The sequence below is a fragment of the Lissotriton vulgaris genome, chromosome 9 (genome assembly GCF_964263255.1).
Source record: "Lissotriton vulgaris chromosome 9, aLisVul1.2, whole genome shotgun sequence".
In the NCBI taxonomy this organism is placed as follows: domain Eukaryota; kingdom Metazoa; phylum Chordata; class Amphibia; order Caudata; family Salamandridae; genus Lissotriton; species Lissotriton vulgaris.
Window position 1 is genome coordinate 1,232,063,069 of NC_141697.1, and position 22,544 is coordinate 1,232,085,612.

At 53.0% G+C, this 22,544-nt stretch overlaps 1 protein-coding gene across 1 annotated transcript in view; it reads left to right on the forward strand.

Annotated features, from left to right (window-relative positions):
- The window catches only part of CAMK1 (calcium/calmodulin dependent protein kinase I), a 412,178-nt gene that overhangs the window by 324,929 nt on the left and 64,705 nt on the right, over window positions 1–22,544 (forward strand). The window contains exon 4 of the mRNA XM_086939379.1: window positions 17,236–17,310. Within this exon, the coding sequence (XP_086795505.1) occupies window positions 17,236–17,310 (75 nt within the window). The remainder of the gene's footprint in view (window positions 1–17,235; window positions 17,311–22,544) is intronic.

The window sequence follows — 22,544 nt, forward strand, 5'->3', positions numbered from 1 at the left end:
GGGTACAGAGACAGAGGCTGGCATGGGGCTGTCGAGGACATAAGGGCTCATGGGCTGGCATGAGACTCCCTGGGACAGAGGCTGGCATGAGAGTTTCTGAAATGCAAGAGCATAAAGTCTGGTGTGTAGGTCTGTGAGATGGACGCTCTCAAAGGCTGGTGTGTGGGTCTGTGAGATGGACGCTCTCAAAGGCTGGTGTGTGGGTCTGTGAGATGGAAGCTCTCAAAGGCTGGCACGTGGGTCTGTGAGATGGACGCTCTCAAAGGCTGGTGTGTGGGTCTGTGAGATGGACGCTCTCAAAGGCTGGCGTGTGGGTCTGTGAGATGGACGCACTCAAAGGCTGGTGTGTGGGTCTGTGAGATGGACGCTCTCAAAGGCTGGTGTGTGGGTCTGTGAGATGGACACTCTCAAAGGCTGGTGTGTGGGTCTGTGAGATGGACGCTCTCAAAGGCTGGCATGTGGGTCTGTGAGATGGACGCTCTCAAAGGCTGGCGTGTGGGTCTGTGAGATGGACGCTCTCAAAGGCTGGCGTGTGGGTCTGTGAGATGTACGCTCTCAAAGGCTGGCGTGTGGGTCTGTGAGATGGACGCTCTCAAAGGCTGGCGTGTGGGTCTGTGAGATGGACACTCTCAAAGGCTGGTGTGTAGGTCTGTGAGATGGACGCTCTCAAAGGCTGGTGTGTGGGTCTGTGAGATGGACGCTCTCAAAGGCTGGTGTGTGGGTCTGTGAGATGGACGCTCTCAAAGGCTGGCATGTGGGTCTGTGAGATGGACGCTCTCAAAGGCTGGCATGTGGGTCTGTGGGATGGAAGCTCTCAAAGGCTGGCGTGTGGGTCTGTGAGATGGACGCTCTCAAAGGCTGGCGTGTGGGTCTGTGAGATGGACGCTCTCAAAGGCTGGCATGTGGGTCTGTGAGATGGACGCTCTCAAAGGCTGGCATGTGGGTCTGTGAGATGGACGCTCTCAAAGGCTGGCATGTGGGTCTGTGAGATGGACGCTCTCAAAGGCTGGTGTGTGGGTCTGTGGGATGGAAGCTCTCAAAGGCTGGCGTGTGGGTCTGTGAGATGGATGCTCTCAAAGGCTGGTATGTGGGTCTGTGAGATGGACGCTATCAAAGGCTGGTGTGTGGGTCTGTGTGATGGAAGCTCTCAAAGGCTGGCGTGTGGGTCTGTGAGATGGACTCTCTCAAAGGCTGGTGTGTGGGTCTGTGAGATGGAAGGTCTCAAAGGCTGGTGTGTGGGTCTGTGAGATGGACGCTCTCAAAGGCTGGTGTGTGGGTCTGTGAGATGGACGCTCTCAAAGGCTGGTGTGTGGGTCTGTGAGATGGAAGGTCTTAAAGGCTGGTGTGTGGGTCTGTGAGATAAACGCCCTCAAAGACTGGTGTGTGGGTCTGTGAGATGGACGCTCTCAAAGGCTGGTGTGTGGGTCTGTGAGATGGACGCTCTGAAAGGCTGGTGTGTGGGTCTGTGAGATGGAAGGTCTCAAAGGCTGGTGTGTGGGTCTGTGAGATAAACACTCTCAAAGGCTGGTGTGTGGGTCTGAGATGGACTCTCTCAAAGGCTGGTGTGTGGGTCTGTGAGATGGACGCTCTCAGAGGCTGGTGTGTGGGTCTGTGAGATGGACGCTCTCAAAGGCTGGTGTGTGGGTCTGTGAGATGGATGCTCTCAAAGGCTGGTGTGTGGGTCTGTGAGATGGACGCTCTCAAAGGCTGGTGTGTGGGTCTGTGAGATGGAAGGTCTCAAAGGCTGGTGTGTGGGTCTGTGAGATGGACGCTCTCAAAGGCTGGTGTGTGGGTCTGTGAGATGGAAGGTCTCAAAGGCTGGTGTGTGGGTCTGTGAGATGGACGCCCTCAAAGGCTGGTGTGTGGGTCTGTGAGATGGACGCTCTCAAAGGCTGGTGTGTGGGTCTGTGAGATGGACGCTCTCAAAGGCTGGTGTGTGGGTCTGTGAGATGGAAGCCCTCAAAGGCTGGCGTGTGGGTCTGTGAGATGGACGCTCTCAAAGGCTGGTGTGTGGGTCTGTGAGATGGACGCTCTCAAAGGCTGGTGTGTGGGTCTGAGATGGAAGGTCTCAAAGGCTGGTGTGTGGGTCTGTGAGATGGACGCCCTCAAAGGCTGGTGTGTGGGTCTGTGAGATGGACGCTCTCAAAGGCTGGTGTGTGGGTCTGTGAGATGGACGCTCTCAAAGGCTGGTGTGTGGGTCTGTGAGATGGAAGGTCTCAAAGGCTGGTGTGTGGGTCTGTGAGATGGACACTCTCAAAGGCTGGTGTGTGGTTCTGAGATGGACTCTCTCAAAGGCTGGTGTGTGGGTCTGTGAGATGGACGCTCTCAAAGGCTGGTGTGTGGGTCTGTGAAATGGACGCTCTCAAAGGCTGGTGTGTGGGTCTGTGAGATGGATGCTCTCAAAGGCTGGTGTGTGGGTCTGTGAGATGGACGCTCTCAAAGGCTGGCATGTGGGTCTGTGAGATGGACGCTCTCAAAGGCTGGTGTGTAGGTCTGTGAGATGGACGCTCTCAAAGGCTGGTGTGTGGGTCTGTGAGATGGACGCTCTCAAAGGCTGGTGTGTGGGTCTGTGAGATGGACGCTCTCAAAGGCTGGCTTGTGGGTCTGTGAGATGGACGCTCTCAAAGGCTGGTGTGTGGGTCGGTGAGATGGACGCTCTCAAAGGCTGGCGTGTGGGTCTGTGAGATGGACGCTCTCAAAGGCTGGCGTGTGGGTCTGTGCGATGGACGCTCTCAAAGGCTGGCGTGTGGGTCTGTGAGATGGACGCTCTCAAAGGCTGGCGTGTGGGTCTGTGAGATGGACGCTCTCAAAGGCTGGTGTGTGGGTCTGTGAGATGGACGCTCTCAAAGGCTGGCGTGTGGGTCTGTGAGATGGACGCTCTCAAAGGCTGGTGTGTTGGTCTGTGAGATGGACGCTCTCAAAGGCTGGCGTGTGGGTCTGTGAGATGGACGCTCTCAAAGGCTGGTGTGTGGGTCTGTGAGATGGCCGCTCTCAAAGGCTGGTGTGTTGGTCTGTGAGATGGACGCTCTCAAAGGCTGGCGTGTGGGTCTGTGAGATGGACGCTCTCAAAGGCTGGTGTGTGGGTCTGTGAGATGGACGCTCTCAAAGGCTGGCGTGTGGGTCTGTGAGATGGAAGGTCTCAAAGGCTGGTGTGTGGGTCTGTGAGAGGGACGCTCTCAAAGGCTGGTGTGTGGGTCTGTGAGATGGACGCTCTCAAAGGCTGGTGTGTGGGTCTGTGAGATGGACGCTCTCAAAGGCTGGTGTGTGGGTCTGTGAGATGGACGCTCTCAAAGGCTGGTGTGTTGGTCTGTGAGATGGACGCTCTCAAAGGCTGGTGTGTGGGTCTGTGAGATGGACGCTCTCAAAGGCTGGTGTGTTGGTCTGTGAGATGGACGCTCTCAAAGGCTGGTGTGTGGGTCTGTGAGATGGACGCTCTCAAAGGCTGGTGTGTTGGTCTGTGAGATGGACGCTCTCAAAGGCTGGTGTGTGGGTCTGTGAGATGGAAGGTCTCAAAGGCTGGTGTGTGGGTCTGTGAGAGGGACGCTCTCAAAGGCTGGTGTGTTGGTCTGTGAGATGGACGCTCTCAAAGGCTGGTGTGTGGGTCTGTGAGATGGACGCTCTCAAAGGCTGGTGTGTGGGTCTGTGAGATGGACGCTCTCAAAGGCTGGTGTGTGGGTCTGTGAGATGGAAGCTCTCAAAGGCTGGCGTGTGGGTCTGTGAGATGGAAGCTCTCAAAGGCTGGTGTGTGGGTCTGTGAGATGGACGCTCTCAAAGGCTGGCATGTGGGTCTGTGAGATGGACGCTCTCAAAGGCTGGTGTGTGGGTCTGTGAGATGGAAGCTCTCAAAAGCTGGTGTGTGGGTCTGTGAGATGGACGCTCTCAAAGGCTGGTGTGTGGGTCTGTGAGATGGACGCTCTCAAAGGCTGGTGTGTTGGTCTGTGAGATGGACGCTCTCAAAGGCTGGTGTGTGGGTCTGTGAGATGGACGCTCTCAAAGGCTGGTGTGTGGGTCTGTGAGATGGACGCTCTCAAAGGCTGGTGTGTGTGTCTGTGAGATGGACGCTCTCAAAGGCTGGTGTGTTGGTCTGTGAGATGGACGCTCTCAAAGGCTGGTGTGTGGGTCTGTGAGATGGACGCTCTCAAAGGCTGGTGTGTGGGTCTGTGAGATGGATGCTCTCAAAGGCTGGTGTGTGGGTCTGTGAGATGGAAGCTCTCAAAGGCTGGCGTGTGGGTCTGTGAGATGGAAGCTCTCAAAGGCTGGTGTGTGGGTCTGTGAGATGGACGCTCTCAAAGGCTGGCGTGTTGGTCTGTGAGATGGACGCTCTCAAAGGCTGGTGTGTGGGTCTGTGAGATGGACACTCTCAAAGGCTGGTGTGTGGGTCTGTGAGATGGATGCTCTCAAAGGCTGGTGTGTTGGTCTGTGAGATGGACGCTCTCAAAGGCTGGTGTGTGGGTCTGTGAGATGGACGCTCTCAAAGGCTGGTGTGTGGGTCTGTGAGATGGACGCTCTCAAAGGCTGGTGTGTGGGTCTGTGAGATGGAAGCTCTCAAAGGCTGGTGTGTGGGTCTGTGAGATGGATGCTCTCAAAGGCTGGTGTGTGGGTCTGTGAGATGGAAGCTCTCAAAGGCTGGCACGTGGGTCTGTGAGATGGACGCTCTCAAAGGCTGGTGTGTGGGTCTGTGAGATGGACGCTCTCAAAGGCTGGCGTGTGGGTCTGTGAGATGGACGCTCTCAAAGGCTGGTGTGTGGGTCTGTGAGATGGGATCTCTCAAAGGCTGGCGTGTGGGTCTGTGAGATGGACGCTCTCAAAGGCTGGTGTGTGGGTCTGTGAGATGGACGCTCTCAAAGGCTGGTGTGTGGGTCTGTGAGATGGGATCTCTCAAAGGCTGGCGTGTGGGTCTGTGAGATGGACGCTCTCAAAGGCTGGTGTGTGGGTCTGTGAGATGGACGCTCTCAAAGGCTGGTGTGTGGGTCTGTGAGATGGACGCTCTCAAAGGCTGGTGTGTGGGTCTGTGAGATGGACGCTCTCAAAGGCTGGTGTGTGGGTCTGTGAGATGGACGCTCTCAAAGGCTGGCATGTGGGTCTATGAGATGGACGCTCTCAAAGGCTAGTGTGGGTCTGTGAGATGGACGCTCTCAAAGGCTGGCACGTGGGTCTGTGAGATGGAAGCTCTCAAAGGCTGGTCTGTGAGATGGACGCTCTCCAAGGCTGGCAAATGGGTCTGTGAGATGGACGTTCTCAAAGGCTGGTGTGTGGGTCTGTGAGATGGACGCTCTCAAAGGCTGGCCTGTGGTTCTGTGAGATGGAAGCTCTCAAAGGCTGGTGTGTGGGTCTGTGAGATGGACGCTCTCAAAGGCTGGCACGTGGGTCTGTGAGATGGACGCTCTCAAAGGCTGGTGTGTGGGTCTGTGAGATGGAAAGTCTCAGAGGCTGGTGTGTGGGTCTGTGAGATGGACGCTCTCAAAGGCTGGTGTGTGGGTCTGTGAGATGGACGCTCTCAAAGGCTGGTGTGTGGGTCTGTGAGATGGAAAGTCTCAGAGGCTGGTGTGTGGGTCTGTGAGATGGACGCTCTCAAAGGCTGGCGTGTGGGTCTGTGAGATGGACGCTCTCAAAGGCTGGCACGTGGGTCTGTGAGATGGATGCTCTCAAAGGCTGGTGTGTGGGTCTGTGAGATGGATGCTCTCAAAGGCTGGTGTGTGGGTCTGTGAGATGGATGCTCTCAAAGGCTGGTGTGTGGGTTTGTGAGATGGACGTTCTCAAAGGCTGGTGTGTGGGTTTGTGAGATGGACGCTCTCAAAGGCAGGTGTGTGGGTCTGTGAGATGGACGCTCTCAAAGGCTGGTGTGTGGGTCTGTGAGATGGACGCTCTCAAAGGCTGGCATGTGGGTTGTGAGATGGACGCTCTCAAAGGCTGGTGTGTGGGTCTGTGAGATGGAAAGTCTCAGAGGTTGGTGTGTGGGCCTGTGAGATGGACGCTCTCAAAGGCTGGCGTGTGGGTCTGTGAGATGGACGCTCTCAAAGGCTGGCACGTGGCGCTGTGAGATGGACGCTCTCAAAGGCTGGCGTGTGGGTCTGTGAGATGGATGCTCTCAAAGGCTGGTGTGTGGGTCTGTGAGATGGATGCTCTCAAAGGCTGGTGTGTGGGTCTGTGAGATGGATGCTCTCAAAGGCTGGTGTGTGGGTTTGTGAGATGGACGTTCTCAAAGGCTGGTGTGTGGGTTTGTGAGATGGACGCTCTCAAAGGCTGGTGTGTGGGTTTGTGAGATGGACGCTCTCAAAGGCTGGTGTGTGGGTCTGTGAGATGGATGCTCTCAAAGGCTGGTGTGTGGGTTTGTGAGATGGACGTTCTCAAAGGCTGGCGTGTGGGTCTGTGAGATGGACGCTCTCAAAGGCTGGTGTGTGGGTCTGTGAGATGGACGCTCTCAAAGGCTGGTGTGTGGGTCTGAGATGGAAGGTCTCAAAGGCTGGTGTGTGGGTCTGTGAGATGGACGCCCTCAAAGGCTGGTGTGTGGGTCTGTGAGATGGAAGGTCTCAAAGGCTGGTGTGTGGGTCTGTGAGATGGACACTCTCAAAGGCTGGTGTGTGGTTCTGAGATGGACTCTCTCAAAGGCTGGTGTGTGGGTCTGTGAGATGGACGCTCTCAAAGGCTGGTGTGTGGGTCTGTGAGATGGACGCTCTCAAAGGCTGGTGTGTGGGTCTGTGAGATGGATGCTCTCAAAGGCTGGTGTGTGGGTCTGTGAGATGGACGCTCTCAAAGGCTGGTTTGTGGGTCTGTGGGATGGAAGCTCTCAAAGGCTGGCATGTGGGTCTGTGAGATGGACGCTCTCAAAGGCTGGTGTGTAGGTCTGTGAGATGGACGCTCTCAAAGGCTGGTGTGTGGGTCTGTGAGATGGACGCTCTCAAAGGCTGGTGTGTGGGTCTGTGAGATGGACGCTCTCAAAGGCTGGCTTGTGGGTCTGTGAGATGGACGCTCTCAAAGGCTGGTGTGTGGGTCGGTGAGATGGACGCTCTCAAAGGCTGGCGTGTGGGTCTGTGAGATGGACGCTCTCAAAGGCTGGCGTGTGGGTCTGTGCGATGGACGCTCTCAAAGGCTGGCGTGTGGGTCTGTCAGATGGACGCTCTCAAAGGCTGGCGTGTGGGTCTGTGAGATGGACGCTCTCAAAGGCTGGTGTGTGGGTCTGTGAGATGGACGCTCTCAAAGGCTGGCGTGTGGGTCTGTGAGATGGACGCTCTCAAAGGCTGGTGTGTTGGTCTGTGAGATGGACGCTCTCAAAGGCTGGCGTGTGGGTCTGTGAGATGGACGCTCTCAAAGGCTGGTGTGTCGGTCTGTGAGATGGCCGCTCTCAAAGGCTGGTGTGTTGGTCTGTGAGATGGACGCTCTCAAAGGCTGGCGTGTGGGTCTGTGAGATGGACGCTCTCAAAGGCTGGTGTGTGGGTCTGTGAGATGGACGCTCTCAAAGGCTGGCGTGTGGGTCTGTGAGATGGAAGGTCTCAAAGGCTGGTGTGTGGGTCTGTGAGAGGGACGCTCTCAAAGGCTGGTGTGTGGGTCTGTGAGATGGACGCTCTCAAAGGCTGGTGTGTGGGTCTGTGAGATGGACGCTCTCAAAGGCTGGTGTGTGGGTCTGTGAGATGGACGCTCTCAAAGGCTGGTGTGTTGGTCTGTGAGATGGACGCTCTCAAAGGCTGGTGTGTGGGTCTGTGAGATGGACGCTCTCAAAGGCTGGTGTGTTGGTCTGTGAGATGGACGCTCTCAAAGGCTGGTGTGTGGGTCTGTGAGATGGACGCTCTCAAAGGCTGGTGTGTTGGTCTGTGAGATGGACGCTCTCAAAGGCTGGTGTGTGGGTCTGTGAGATGGAAGGTCTCAAAGGCTGGTGTGTGGGTCTGTGAGAGGGACGCTCTCAAAGGCTGGTGTGTTGGTCTGTGAGATGGACGCTCTCAAAGGCTGGTGTGTGGGTCTGTGAGATGGACGCTCTCAAAGGCTGGTGTGTGGGTCTGTGAGATGGACGCTCTCAAAGGCTGGTGTGTGGGTCTGTGAGATGGAAGCTCTCAAAGGCTGGCGTGTGGGTCTGTGAGATGGAAGCTCTCAAATGCTGGTGTGTGGGTCTGTGAGATGGACGCTCTCAAAGGCTGGCATGTGGGTCTGTGAGATGGACGCTCTCAAAGGCTGGTGTGTGGGTCTGTGAGATGGAAGCTCTCAAAGGCTGGCACGTGGGTCTGTGAGATGGACGCTCTCAAAGGCTGGTGTGTGGGTCTGTGAGATGGACGCTCTCAAAGGCTGGCGTGTGGGTCTGTGAGATGGACGCTCTCAAAGGCTGGTGTGTGGGTCTGTGAGATGGGATCTCTCAAAGGCTGGCGTGTGGGTCTGTGAGATGGACGCTCTCAAAGGCTGGTGTGTGGGTCTGTGAGATGGACGCTCTCAAAGGCTGGTGTGTGGGTCTGTGAGATGGACGCTCTCAAAGGCTGGTGTGTGGGTCTGTGAGATGGACGCTCTCAAAAGCTGGTGTGTGGGTCTGTGAGATGGACGCTCTCAAAGGCTGGTGTGTGGGTCTGTGAGATGGACGCTCTCAAAGGCTGGTGTGTTGGTCTGTGAGATGGACGCTCTCAAAGGCTGGTGTGTGGGTCTGTGAGATGGACGCTCTCAAAGGCTGGTGTGTGGGTCTGTGAGATGGACGCTCTCAAAGGCTGGTGTGTGTGTCTGTGAGATGGACGCTCTCAAAGGCTGGTGTGTTGGTCTGTGAGATGGACGCTCTCAAAGGCTGGTGTGTGGGTCTGTGAGATGGACGCTCTCAAAGGCTGGTGTGTGGGTCTGTGAGATGGATGCTCTCAAAGGCTGGTGTGTGGGTCTGTGAGATGGAAGCTCTCAAAGGCTGGCGTGTGGGTCTGTGAGATGGAAGCTCTCAAAGGCTGGTGTGTGGGTCTGTGAGATGGACGCTCTTAAAGGCTGGCGTGTTGGTCTGTGAGATGGACGCTCTCAAAGGCTGGTGTGTGGGTCTGTGAGATGGACACTCTCAAAGGCTGGTGTGTGGGTCTGTGAGATGGATGCTCTCAAAGGCTGGTGTGTTGGTCTGTGAGATGGACGCTCTCAAAGGCTGGTGTGTGGGTCTGTGAGATGGACGCTCTCAAAGGCTGGTGTGTGGGTCTGTGAGATGGACGCTCTCAAAGGCTGGTGTGTGGGTCTGTGAGATGGAAGCTCTCAAAGGCTGGTGTGTGGGTCTGTGAGATGGATGCTCTCAAAGGCTGGTGTGTGGGTCTGTGAGATGGAAGCTCTCAAAGGCTGGCACGTGGGTCTGTGAGATGGACGCTCTCAAAGGCTGGTGTGTGGGTCTGTGAGATGGACGCTCTCAAAGGCTGGCGTGTGGGTCTGTGAGATGGACGCTCTCAAAGGCTGGTGTGTGGGTCTGTGAGATGGGATCTCTCAAAGGCTGGCGTGTGGGTCTGTGAGATGGACGCTCTCAAAGGCTGGTGTGTGGGTCTGTGAGATGGACGCTCTCAAAGGCTGGTGTGTGGGTCTGTGAGATGGGATCTCTCAAAGGCTGGCGTGTGGGTCTGTGAGATGGACGCTCTCAAAGGCTGGTGTGTGGGTCTGTGAGATGGACGCTCTCAAAGGCTGGTGTGTGGGTCTGTGAGATGGACGCTCTCAAAGGCTGGTGTGTGGGTCTGTGAGATGGACGCTCTCAAAGGCTGGTGTGTGGGTCTGTGAGATGGACGCTCTCAAAGGCTGGCATGTGGGTCTATGAGATGGACGCTCTCAAAGGCTAGTGTGGGTCTGTGAGATGGACGCTCTCAAAGGCTGGCACGTGGGTCTGTGAGATGGAAGCTCTCAAAGGCTGGTCTGTGAGATGGACGCTCTCCAAGGCTGGCAAATGGGTCTGTGAGATGGACGTTCTCAAAGGCTGGTGTGTGGGTCTGTGAGATGGACGCTCTCAAAGGCTGGCCTGTGGTTCTGTGAGATGGAAGCTCTCAAAGGCTGGTGTGTGGGTCTGTGAGATGGACGCTCTCAAAGGCTGGCACGTGGGTCTGTGAGATGGACGCTCTCAAAGGCTGGTGTGTGGGTCTGTGAGATGGAAAGTCTCAGAGGCTGGTGTGTGGGTCTGTGAGATGGACGCTCTCAAAGGCTGGTGTGTGGGTCTGTGAGATGGACGCTCTCAAAGGCTGGTGTGTGGGTCTGTGAGATGGAAAGTCTCAGAGGCTGGTGTGTGGGTCTGTGAGATGGACGCTCTCAAAGGCTGGCGTGTGGGTCTGTGAGATGGACGCTCTCAAAGGCTGGCACGTGGGTCTGTGAGATGGATGCTCTCAAAGGCTGGTGTGTGGGTCTGTGAGATGGATGCTCTCAAAGGCTGGTGTGTGGGTCTGTGAGATGGATGCTCTCAAAGGCTGGTGTGTGGGTTTGTGAGATGGACGTTCTCAAAGGCTGGTGTGTGGGTTTGTGAGATGGACGCTCTCAAAGGCAGGTGTGTGGGTCTGTGAGATGGACGCTCTCAAAGGCTGGTGTGTGGGTCTGTGAGATGGACGCTCTCAAAGGCTGGCATGTGGGTTGTGAGATGGACGCTCTCAAAGGCTGGTGTGTGGGTCTGTGAGATGGAAAGTCTCAGAGGTTGGTGTGTGGGCCTGTGAGATGGACGCTCTCAAAGGCTGGCGTGTGGGTCTGTGAGATGGACGCTCTCAAAGGCTGGCACGTGGCGCTGTGAGATGGACGCTCTCAAAGGCTGGCGTGTGGGTCTGTGAGATGGATGCTCTCAAAGGCTGGTGTGTGGGTCTGTGAGATGGATGCTCTCAAAGGCTGGTGTGTGGGTTTGTGAGATGGACGTTCTCAAAGGCTGGTGTGTGGGTTTGTGAGATGGACGCTCTCAAAGGCTGGTGTGTGGGTTTGTGAGATGGACGCTCTCAAAGGCTGGTGTGTGGGTCTGTGAGATGGATGCTCTCAAAGGCTGGTGTGTGGGTTTGTGAGATGGACGTTCTCAAAGGCTGGCGTGTGGGTCTGTGAGATGGACGCTCTCAAAGGCTGGTGTGTGGGTCTGTGAGATGGACGCTCTCAAAGGCTGGTGTGTGGGTCTGTGAGATGGACGCACTCAAAGGCTGGTGTGTGGGTCTGTGAGATGGACGCTCTCAAAGGCTGGTGTGTGGGTCTGTGAGATGGACGCTCTCAAAGGCTGGCACCACAGTCTGAGGCAGAAGGAAGACAGTGTAAACAGTCTATTTTATACTGTTTGGTTTCAGAAAGGGACACCTCACTTTGAATGTTTGGGGTCATGCCCTCTGAGGAGTATCGAAGGGGGTTGATTAAAATTAGGAATAAGGCGCAATGCGTCTTCAGCGATTTGCATGATGGACGGAAAAGATAAAGTGGAGAAAAGGTGTTGTCCCTTCTTGGGTGTGTTTCTGTTTGATTAAATATTGCTCATGAGCATATGTCACAGTTTTTAAGATGTTGGTCACTGAGGGTCACTGGACACACGAGGCAACTCAGACTTGGCCTCGATTCTTAGAACTATTGTGTAGTAAAATGGAAAAATTAGTGTGACCAAAAAATACTCCGGATCAGTTAAAGATACAGGTCTTGTGGTCCTTCCTGAACGTGTGCAGGGTCGGAGAGCGTCTGATGTTCACAGGGAGCTCGTTCCAGGTCTTGGGGTCCTTCCTGAACGTGTGCAGGGTCAGGGAGCGTCTGATGTTTATCGGGAGCTCGTTCCAGGTCTTGAGGTCCTTCCTGAACGTGTGCAGGGTCGGGGAGCGTCTGATGTTCACCGGGAGCTCGTTCCAGGTCTTGGGGTCCTTCCTGAACGTGTGCAGGGTCGGAGAGCGTCTGGTGTTCACCGGGAGCTCGTTCCAGGTCTTGAGATCCTTCCTGAACGTGTGCAGGGTCGGAGAGCATCTGGTGTTCACCGGGAGCTCGTTCCAGGTCTTGGGGTCCTTCCTGAACGTGTGCAGGGTCGGAGAGCGTCCGATGTTCACCGGGAGCTCGTTCCAGGTCTTGAGGTCCTTCCTGAACGTGTGCAGGGTCGGGGAGCGTCTGATGTTCACCGGGAGCTCGTTCCAGGTCTTGAGGTCCTTCCTGAACGTGTGCTGGGTCGGGGAGCGTCTGGTGTTCACCGGGAGCTCGTTCCAGGTCTTGAGGTCCTTCCTGAACGTGTGCAGGGTCGGGGAGCGTCTGATGTTCACCGGGAGCTCGTTCCAGGTCTTGGGGTCCTTCCTGAACGTGTGCAGGGTCGGAGAGCGTCTGGTGTTCACCGGGAGCTCGTTCCAGGTCTTGAGATCCTTCCTGAACGTGTGCAGGGTCGGAGAGCGTCTGGTGTTCACCGGGAGCTCGTTCCAGGTCTTGGGGTCCTTCCTGAACGTGCGCAGGGTCGGAGAGCGTCTGATGTTCACCGGGAGCTCGTTCCAGGTCTTGAGGTCCTTCCTGAACGTGTGCAGGGTCGGGGAGCGTCTGATGTTCACCGGGAGCTCGTTCCAGGTCTTGAGGTCCTTCCTGAACGTGTGCAGGATCGGGGAGCGTCTGGTGTTCACCGGGAGCTCGTTCCAGGTCTTGAGGTCCTTCCTGAACGTGTGCTGGGTCGGGGAGCGTCTGGTGTTCACCGGGAGCTCGTTCCAGGTCTTGAGGTCCTTCCTGAACGTGTGCAGGGTCGGGGAGCGTCTGGTGCTCACCGGGAGCTCGTTCCAGGTCTTGGGGTCCTTCCTGAACGTGTGCAGGGTCGGGGAGCGTCTGGTGTTCACCGGGAGCTCGTTCCAGGTCTTGGGGTCCTTCCTGAACGTGTGCAGGGTCGGAGAGCGTCTGATGTTCACCGGGAGCTCATTCCAGGTCTTGAGGTCCTTCCTGAAGGTGTGCAGGGTCGGGGAGCGTCTGATGTTCACAGGGAGCTCGTTCCAGGCCTTGGCTGTGATGTAGGAGTAGGCTCTCCCACCGGTCCTGTTCCTGCGGATGCGGGGGACCTCTGCCAGGGCGAGGTCGGTGGAGCCGAGGTTCCTCTTGGGTACGTGGAAGGATACTCTGTTGTTGAGGTATTTGGGTCCGATTTTGTTGAGGGATTTGTAGGCGTGGAGGAGTTTGAAGGTGACCCTCTTCTCGACGGGGAGCCATTGTAGGCCTTGCAGGTTTTGGGTCATGTGCTCCTGGTGCGGTGTCCCTAGAACGAGTCTGGCTGCGGCATTCTGGATGGTTTGGAGTCTGTGTAGAAGAGTTCTGTTGATTCCGGCGTTGAGGGCGTTGCCGCAGTCCAGTCTGCTGGTTATGAGTGCGTGGGTGACGGTCCATCTGCAGTCGGGGGGGGATCCACTTGAAGGTCTTACGGAGGATGCGAAGGCAGTTGAAGCTAGGGGAAACCACGGCGTTGATCTGGCGGTTTATGGAGAGGGAGGAGTCAAGGATGAAGCCGAGGTTCCGAGCGTGGTCTGTAGGTGTGGGTGGGCTCCCGAGGGCGGTGGGCCAACAGGTGTTGTCCCAGACGGACGTGCAGGTTCTGAAGATGAAGATCTTGGTTTTCTCTGAGTTTAGCTTCAGGCAGCTGTCTTTCATCCAGGCTGCCACGTTCTTCAGTCCTTCCTAGAAGCAGAGTCTGGTGTCTTCGGGATTCTTTGTAAGGGAGAGGATGAGCTCTCTAAATGGCAATAAAGAAATTTTAAAAAATGTGTCTAAGCTTTGCATGTGCTCACGAGGTTCCTGTCACTGGAGTCCTTCTGCCAGACCCCTGACATGTCACAGAGGCGCTGGGAGTACCAAAGAAGCCAGGCTGCGAGGCGTCTTGCAAACACCCTCGCCAGTAACTAGTAAAACCATTCCAGAGCAAGGATTTCCAGAAATTTAGATTCTGCAGTTTGCTTCCTTTCACTTTGCAACATAGCTATTGTTTTGCAAAATTTGCAATTTCTGGGGTCATTTGATGCACTCTGCTGCTCCCTTCTGGACTTTTATTGTGGCAACTTAAGGCAGCTATCTGCACTAGCCTTAGTGCGGCACCAGACCCGGGTGGAGGCCATATATGTTTCCAACCTAGTCTCTGTCAACCTCTGAAAGGCCAGAAGTGATGAGCATGTGTGACCAGTGGCCTTCTCCGATCACTACAGGATATGTCACAGTGGCCTAAAACCTGCTGGTGGTTACTTGGCGGTCGGTACACTCCGTCCCTGATCTTCTGGGTGGGTGCTGTGTGTCCCAGTTGTGGTGTGAGGCATACTTACCAAGCTAGTTTCATGAGGCCTCAGTGTCATTTGCACTGATATGTGTGTCAGAAAGTATGTCATCCTAGGCACTCTCTTATTATATAAACAATCCCTCACAAGGACTCAACGTCATACTCTGAGACGCGCTGTTTAAAAGTGAAGGAAGGACTTGGAAGCAAAGCAGAACAAAGGAGAGGAAATGTATGATGTCCTTTTTGTGAGGCAAAGTACTTTTAAACAAAAGTCAGCGGCCAGAGCGCTGCCAAAAAATCTTATTCAATCTTTGGAAAAGAGAACCGGGGGCAAGTGGAAGGGAGAAGAAATAAGGTGTAGTGACCACACTTTATGCATTGTATGGAGTATGCATGTTTGAGTCTGGGTGCTTGTTTTCTTTTGAATATTCTTCTTTTCAGTTAGAAATAGGTCCTTCTTATGACTTTCCTGTGGACATTGGCTTTGTGAAAACGGTTGTATGTTAGAATATTGTGTATCTCAAGATACGGAAATGTGGAGATAGGAATGGTAAATACATATTTTCCCTATGCACATTTGCAATCATGTTATTATAGTCTATAGTCTGGATACAATATTTTTGTAGGACGATATTTAAAAAAATATTCCAGTAAAATACCATGGAACTCTGGGTATATTCACGTCCTTGTAGGTGTTTCAGGTGTAGTTGACATGGCCTGCAAAAGGTGGGGCACATTTGCATTTATTGCCTGTAGGTAGGCACATAGATCATTGCACTGTCACACCGATGAGCATGCACTCAGGTGTGAAGTAGGGAAAACTAAGTGTGCATAATTTACTCATGCGTGAGAATATTATGCACACATACACAATAATCATGTGCTTTTACTTACACATTTGTGATTCGTGTGAAACGTACGTGTGCAGAAGTTACATATCTACCTTTGTAAATTGGGGCCGGAGTGTCTTGTAAGTAAGCCCAGGCGGTGAACTCCGCTCCATTCACAGAGTTTTCTGCGCTCTGCGGAGCACGCAGAGTTCTGAAAAACTCTGCTACATATAGCGTAGCAGAGGTTTTTTTCTCGCTCATGCTCCCCAATGTCAGGTTGGTGAGCCCAAACGATTGAAGAAACCTTCTGTTTGCGTTGAGAAAGTTGCCGCTCGAGTGGAAAATCTATTCACACCCCATCAGGGGTAACAAGTGCTATATAAATGCAAACCTTTTTCCCTATTCTATCCCTCGGCTATTCTTCTCAATCCAAATAACTGACTAATATCCACCACTCAAATTACTTTCCTATTTCACTATACTAATTCACCACTATTCCTTTATGGGTTCCGGAGTTGTGTGCTACTCACCAAAAAGCAGTCCAGCACCCCATCAGGGGTAACAAGCACTATATAAATGCAAATTTTTTCCCTCTTCTATCTCTCTGCTATCCTTCTAAATCCAAAAAACTAACTAACCTATCCACCACTCAAATGACGTTCATATTTCACTATACTAATTCAACACTAATCCTTTATGGGTTCCGGAGTAGCGTGCTACTTGCCAAAAAAGTGCTTTGACGCCTTGAAGGGGGCAGTAAGTGCTATATAAATGCAATTACAATACAATACAATACTCAAGCGGCAGAAAGAAGCAGCACCCTCCTGCGTGGTGCTATTCATGTTGATTTACCAGCACAGGACAAACACCCGGTGCAGAAAATCAACGCGAACAGACATGACCAAGCGCACTCCGCAGTAGCGCAGCAGAGTTTTTGGTCACTTTGCGTAGCTCTGCATAACGGAACTCCGCTGACCTCGCCCAGGCTTACTTGTACAGTAATGCACTTGGATAACAGGCGAATGCACTTTTAATGACCTCCAAATGTAAACAAATGGGAGGGAGGGAAAGTGATTGCGGGGCGAATTAAGGCCACCCCAGAGTTCCAGCAATGACTGCACTTTGCTTCCTTGAGTAAGTCGCCCACAGTTACGGGGTAAAAACTGAGAGTAGAAATGCGTAAAAAATACAGCTTGCATTATAGAATGAGACTGGCCCGCCATTGTTCCTCCATTGTTCGCTTTTTACATTTCCTTGTGTGACCCCCTCCCCCACCCTGCTACAAAAAAAATGTATGTAGGCCAGTCATGTAACTGGGAGGACTGGAAGCATGCCTGCAACCATTGGGGGCTGCCGGCACATGGGAATAGTGTTAAAACAGACATGGCAGTGCTGCAAGGAGGGCGGAGCCATAGTGAACATGTGAGAGCCGCTACATGTGACCTAACACACAGCTTGGGGGAGAGACACGTCCGGCATGTTTAGATCATGGACTCCTGTGCAATCTCTTATAACGATTAACAAGTTATGTATTGATTGAAGTAAAATAGCTTAAAAAACCGTTTGTGAAAAAAAAATATTTTCATAAATATGTCACAGAATTATCAATTTGCATTTGACACGAGTGAACAGACAGATGAACCGAGAGGGGTCGTGTAGACCGTCTCTGATTAAGGTTCCCTTGCTTTAAAGTGCATGAAATAATGCGTGCTAAAATGGGTTGGTACCGTGTGACTAGAACTGTGTTTTCATGCGAGGGAGGTTGTAGGGCGGGGCATTCCTTCTAACGGCCCCATATTCCCAATGTTCCCTCAAAGACGTAGAAGTTACTATGTTATGTATTTTTCTGGTTTCTCCCTCCTAAACTTATGTCCTAAACTTAAGTCCTCTAAGTGAGCTTCTCTACAGTAGCTGAAAAATCTCCCTTCTTTCGACTAAAATGGGTGTAACTTTCCCAGTTGCCAGACGTGTGTGGCGCGCAAGCGCGACCTTGCTCCGGTTTTGTAATGCTTCTTCCTCTCGGTTCCATTGTCCACCGCAAGAGGGCAGCCTTGCACTTTTGAATATCTTGAAGGGAGTATATTATTAGTCCCAGATGCCAACATGCAAACAAGCAGCACAGGGACTAAAATCACAGAAGTGGTAAAATACACAACTAAAGCGCTCTAGCAGAAATAGGACATACATGTGCATGTTTGGGGGCGCAGAGCCCCTCTGCTGCGGGCCGGGGAACCCCTTCCGTGTTTTGACTCCTCTCCTTTCTGTCTCCTTCTATTCCAGGATCAAACACACCAACATCGTGTCCCTGGAGGACATCTACGAGAGCCGCAGCCACCTGTACCTCATCATGCAGCTGTAAGTGGAAATGCCTCTGTGCCTTATATAGCGCTCCGGGAGGAGTCCAGGCGCTGCCCTCTAGTGCCTCTGCGCCCAGGCTCTGGAGCAGCGCCCAGAAGCCTCCCTTACTCACGTTTCCCTGTCTTAGGGAGCTTCCTCAGGGGCCAGCACTCCTATTGGTCACATTTGCAAAAGAAACAGTTGATGGACGGAATGCTGGACAATGCAAACACTCACCCCCAGTCACAAGAATCTGGGTTTAATCAATCATTCTTTTGCTCACCACATCACCCCAGTTTGGACCCAGCCATATGCAAACCAGTCTTGACCCTGTGCCTCATGGGAACAGTCCAGCCCGAACTACCAAGCCAGGTCCTCCCTTGACCGGAAGCAAGCATCCTGGGACCGGTTGTGGGGTAACACCCCTCATCAGCCAGGCTAGCTTGAATCCACTGGTGTAGTGAGCAAGGGACCCACGTCTGGGCATACCGTTCCCACTTAGAGCGACAATTGCAGGGAAGACATGGCTTGGTAGTTCGGTCTGGACTGTTCCCATGAGGCACAGGGTCAAGACTGATTTGCATATGGCTGGGACTGAACTGGGGGGCAAAGTGAGCTAAAGAACAATGATGGATTCAACCCAGATCTGTGGCTTGGGGTGTGTCTGAAAAGTTTCAGCGCTCCGTCCATCATCTCCTTGTGTTTACTCTGTTTCCTATTGGTCTACCCACTTGGGAAGATGCTGCTTGGAGGTGCCGCCGCAGATGTAATAAGGGAGTGAAAGAAGGCGTCCCGACTTTAAGTCGATCCCACGGGTCCTTGGCTTCAAGCGGTTCTTCTTTTATGGTGTCTGTAATAGCAGACTTACCTTCACACCCTTGCAGTGCTTTAAATGGGAATAAAATAATACTGGTACTCATTTAAATGCGGCGAATGGGCGGGGCTAAGAGCAAGACATGCTTATACTTATTCACTTCAGTACTAGTGGCGGCAGATACCAAAACTGATGAGAAATGCGTTTCTATAAAAAAAACGGGTTAACTCGTTTCACAAAAGAAAAGCTAAACGCTGTGAAGTTTTAACATTTCTTTGTTTTATGATATTTAGTTTCCATACTGTTAGATGCTGTTGCTTGGCACAATAGTATATATTCTCGAGCGTACAGAGAAAGAAACAAGCAGACGTGCACAAAAAGCGTTCCGCACATTTCCCTGATATACCTCACAAGAGTGTCTCGATTCCCCCCCTTCTCTCACTTTTTTCCTCACATAAAAACGCCCATAGACAAACCTAAGCAGACACTCAGGCAAAATAATCAGGTAAGATTAAATCCATTTTAACCTCGTTACCTTCCTTGGCTTTCTTAATTGCGGCATCACGGGGCTGCTTGGATTCCTGTGTTTGCAACACAGCGGGATGGGGAACACCAGACGTTATGCAAATGAGCCTACGCTGAATAGTTCAGCGGGGGCTCGGCTCACCAGTCACTGCTATACAAGTGCCTTGGCTGTCAGAGATAAGTCACCAGCACTAGCAGCCAATGTGCCTGCCGTTTATGAGTGCCGGTACCCTCCTGGGGAGCAGAGAAGTGTCGGTACTCGGAGTGATAAAATTAAGAAGTGCCGGTACTCAGTACCTGTGAGTACCGGCCCATTTAAAGCACTGCACCCTTGTATACTGGTGTGTCCGTCTGGCCTGCAGGACTTACACTGTTGTTTTCATTAGAATCTTATGGTCTTTTAAAAATGTTTCCAAAAAGATTCTTTGTTTAAGATATATTACATTGTAAATCCACTGAAGTTGTTTTTTTCTCCCTAGAATTAATAGCAGAAATTAAAGTCAGTTGATATTGCTTGAAAAATGTGTAGATGAGAAGTACAAACTCTTGATGCTTTCTTTCAAGTTGGAAACACAAACTGAAGAAAGATTTTTGTTAAGCTGTTTTCTATCCTGGGACGCAAAAAGTGCGAGCACAGCATTCCCTCTGTGGGCGTGACTATCAAAGGTCAGCAGGGGCGGGGCCCGGAACCCCGAGGGCCCTAATGAACTCTGAGGGTCCCTAAGAGCCCTGATTATTGCTGTATTTTACTACTCGAGTGGCAGTTCGAAGGGCCTTTCATTGCATGGGCTGTGACACCCTGCCCAGGCCACTGATCCCAGGATAACAGGACACACACTTGTTCTTCAGACTTTCATCAAGATGCAGACCTTACAATCTGAACACTTATCGGTGCAGAAAACATACATTCAATGTCCCCTTTTGTTTCTTCCGAAACTCAAAGTAAATTGTTTATAATATTCCATGTAGAAATCATTAGAGAGAGAGAGAAATGAACTGTTAAGCTGGGCTCCATTGTACCAAAGTGTATTTCAGGGGCAAGCTGGTGGCAACATTTTTTTTTTACGTAGCCACTAAACTTCAAATTACTTTAAGCTGTGCACTGAAATCGGCCATTTTGACTCATTTACATATTTCAGGGCAGTGGAGGAGGGGGTTGTAGTGCTCTTGGGCCGCAGGCGCAAGGTGACGCTGGCGCTGCGGCATGAAGAACACACTGGACACGCTTTGTGGTTAACGCGTGGTCCGGACTGCCTTCGCCGGCCACGCCTCCTTTATTTTATACTCGAGCGCGTGGCGTCACACGCTCGCGTATGCGCACCTTCTGGTGCGCGGAAGACTAGACCGCCTACATGCTGCCTCGAACATTACATTCCTTCTAACATTTATTTGATCCAAAAAAAACCCTCAACACAAAATACTCAATAGTCTCAGTAAATGAAACAGGGCCAAACAGCTGGTTACCAGTCCGAAGGGTAAGTTGTTCAGGATCAACCCACCGCAAAGTCCGCTAGCTGGGAGGACGGAGCTGGATTCCTCCGCAGACTGTACCCCGCTGCTTCTCCTCTGGCGGGGGCTCTCAGTGGGGTGACCTGTGGGGAAACTGGGGCATCTCGGTGAGTGTCTGGAGGTCGGGGGTGTTGTGTCTGGGGGTCCCGGATGTCGAGGGACTCACCTCCGCGCTCTCACTCTGGACATCTTGATCATCGCCCTCAGGTCCGTCCGGCCCCTCTGGCTGGCTTGAGGTCTCTTTTTCCCGCTCCAGTTCTTGAGGACACACAGTGTTGGGGTGAGCCTTTTTGAAGAAGGACACATTGCGGGTGACCGTTTCAGGTCCTCGCTGGGCGGTCACCATGGTGCCAGTCCGGCGCACAACCGTCCACGGTCTGGGCTCAAATGGGAGTCGAAACTTGCTCCCCGGATTTCTGTCCTTCACATACACTCGGTCCCTTTCCTGGATTTCCGATTCTTTAGCCCTGCGCCGGAAGCTGGTGTAGTTGTTGGATCGGGCTTGGTTGGAGAGAGTTACCTGCAGGTCCACCCTGTTCTGTGTCCAATCAGGGTGACTGGGGATGATATCTCTGACCACTCGTCCTATGGCAGAGGGACCTGGCGCCGCTTCCGTGGTTCGGTGGGGGGTTAGGCGATATTCTCGTAAGAAACTGTAGATTGCCCTTTCCAGGGGGGCTTCCTCAGCATGGGCTATCCTTATGACCTTGTTCAGTGTGCGCATGAACCTCTCCACCTCCCCGTTGGCTTGGGGCCAGCGGGGGGTTACTTTCCGGTGATGGTTTCCCCAGCTTTGGAGGTATTCAGCAAACTCTTGTCCCTGGAAAGGGGGTCCATTGTCAGTTTTGACGGTCTCAAAAATGCCATGCGTCGCTATTGTCTTTTCGAACTTTGCAATGACTTCCTTGGCTGTTTGGGTTTCGACAACTTCGATTTCTGGGTACTTGGTGAAGTCGTCAATGATGACAAGTACGTATCTCCCATCTGGTACGTGCCCGAAATCCGCGCTGACAACTCTCCCACGGTCTCTGCGGGCTACCTTCGGTGATGACCAGGGGTGGGCGCTCGGGTTGCCTGGCTGCCTGGCACCATGTGCACGCTTTGACTACCTGCTCCACCATGGTGTCCATTTCTGGGAACCATACCTTGGCTCGAAATCTACTCTTGGTCTTAACCATGCCTTGGTGTCCTCGGTGAGCTAGTTCCATGGCTTTCTGGGTCAGACTTGTTGGCATCACTATCCTCGGTCCCCTCAGTAGGCATCCTTGGTTGTCAACGGATAATTCCTCCTTTACCCTCAGGAGTGTCTCGAGTGAGGTCTTAGCTTGCGGTGTTCGTTTGCTCAGGGAAGCTTGGATCGGTTGCCAATCGTTGGATCTTAGGGCATTCGCCACCAGTTGTAGCACTTCGTCATTCCGAGTGGCTTCAATGATCATGTCCAGGCTCATGGGTAAGGGTCTCGACCTTTCCAGCACGACCCTTACGTATTCCTCCATCTCCTCGGCGTCATCCTTCTCCACCTTGGTGGCAGCGCGGGGGTGTCTGGACAGATAGTCCTCTGGGTTTGTCGCTCCCGGCCTGTATTCTACTTGATAATCGTACTCTTGTAATTGGAGGATCCACTTTTTCGATCCTTGGAGATGGCTTTGACACGGATCCCCCGAATAGGGGAATCAGAGGCTTATGATCCATCGACACTGTAAAAGGGTGCCCATACACGTAGACGTGGAAGTGTCTGCATGCCCAGTGAATCGCAATTGCTTCCCGCTCTATCTGTGAGTACCTTTGCTCTGTGTCCGTTATGGAGCGACTGGCGTAAGCGATGGGGGCCCACTCGTCATTGCCCTGACGTTGGGTTAGTACGGCCGCTAGGCCATATGGGCTGGCATCAACTGCTATGTTGGTGGGCTTCGCTGGGTCGAAGTATGACAGTGTCCTGTCCGTGGATAGGGCTGCTTTGGTGTCTCGGAACGCCTTTTCTTGTTCTTCGCCCCACTGCCAGGGGGTAGCGGTCTTGGTCAGTTCTCAGAGAGGCCTGGTGAGGTTCGATAGGTCTGGCACAAACCTCCCACAGAAGTTCACCATGCCCAGGAAGCTCCTCATCTCGGATATGTTGGAGGGGGCAGGTGCATCTTGAACATCTTTTACCTTGTCTGGGTCCGGGGCTATCCCTTGATCTGAAAAGGTATAGCCGAAAAAACTGATTTTGTTTTGCAGAAATTGGCACTTCTCACTGTGCCATGTCAGGCCGGCATCCTTGATCCTCTGTAGCACGCCTCGTAGTCTTTGATGATGTTCCTCGATGGAGTTGGCGTAGATCAGCAGGTCGTCGCTGACGTTTAAGACGCCTGGGAGCCCACTGAGGACCTCTCTGATGGTGTTCTGAAAAACTTTGGCGGCACTT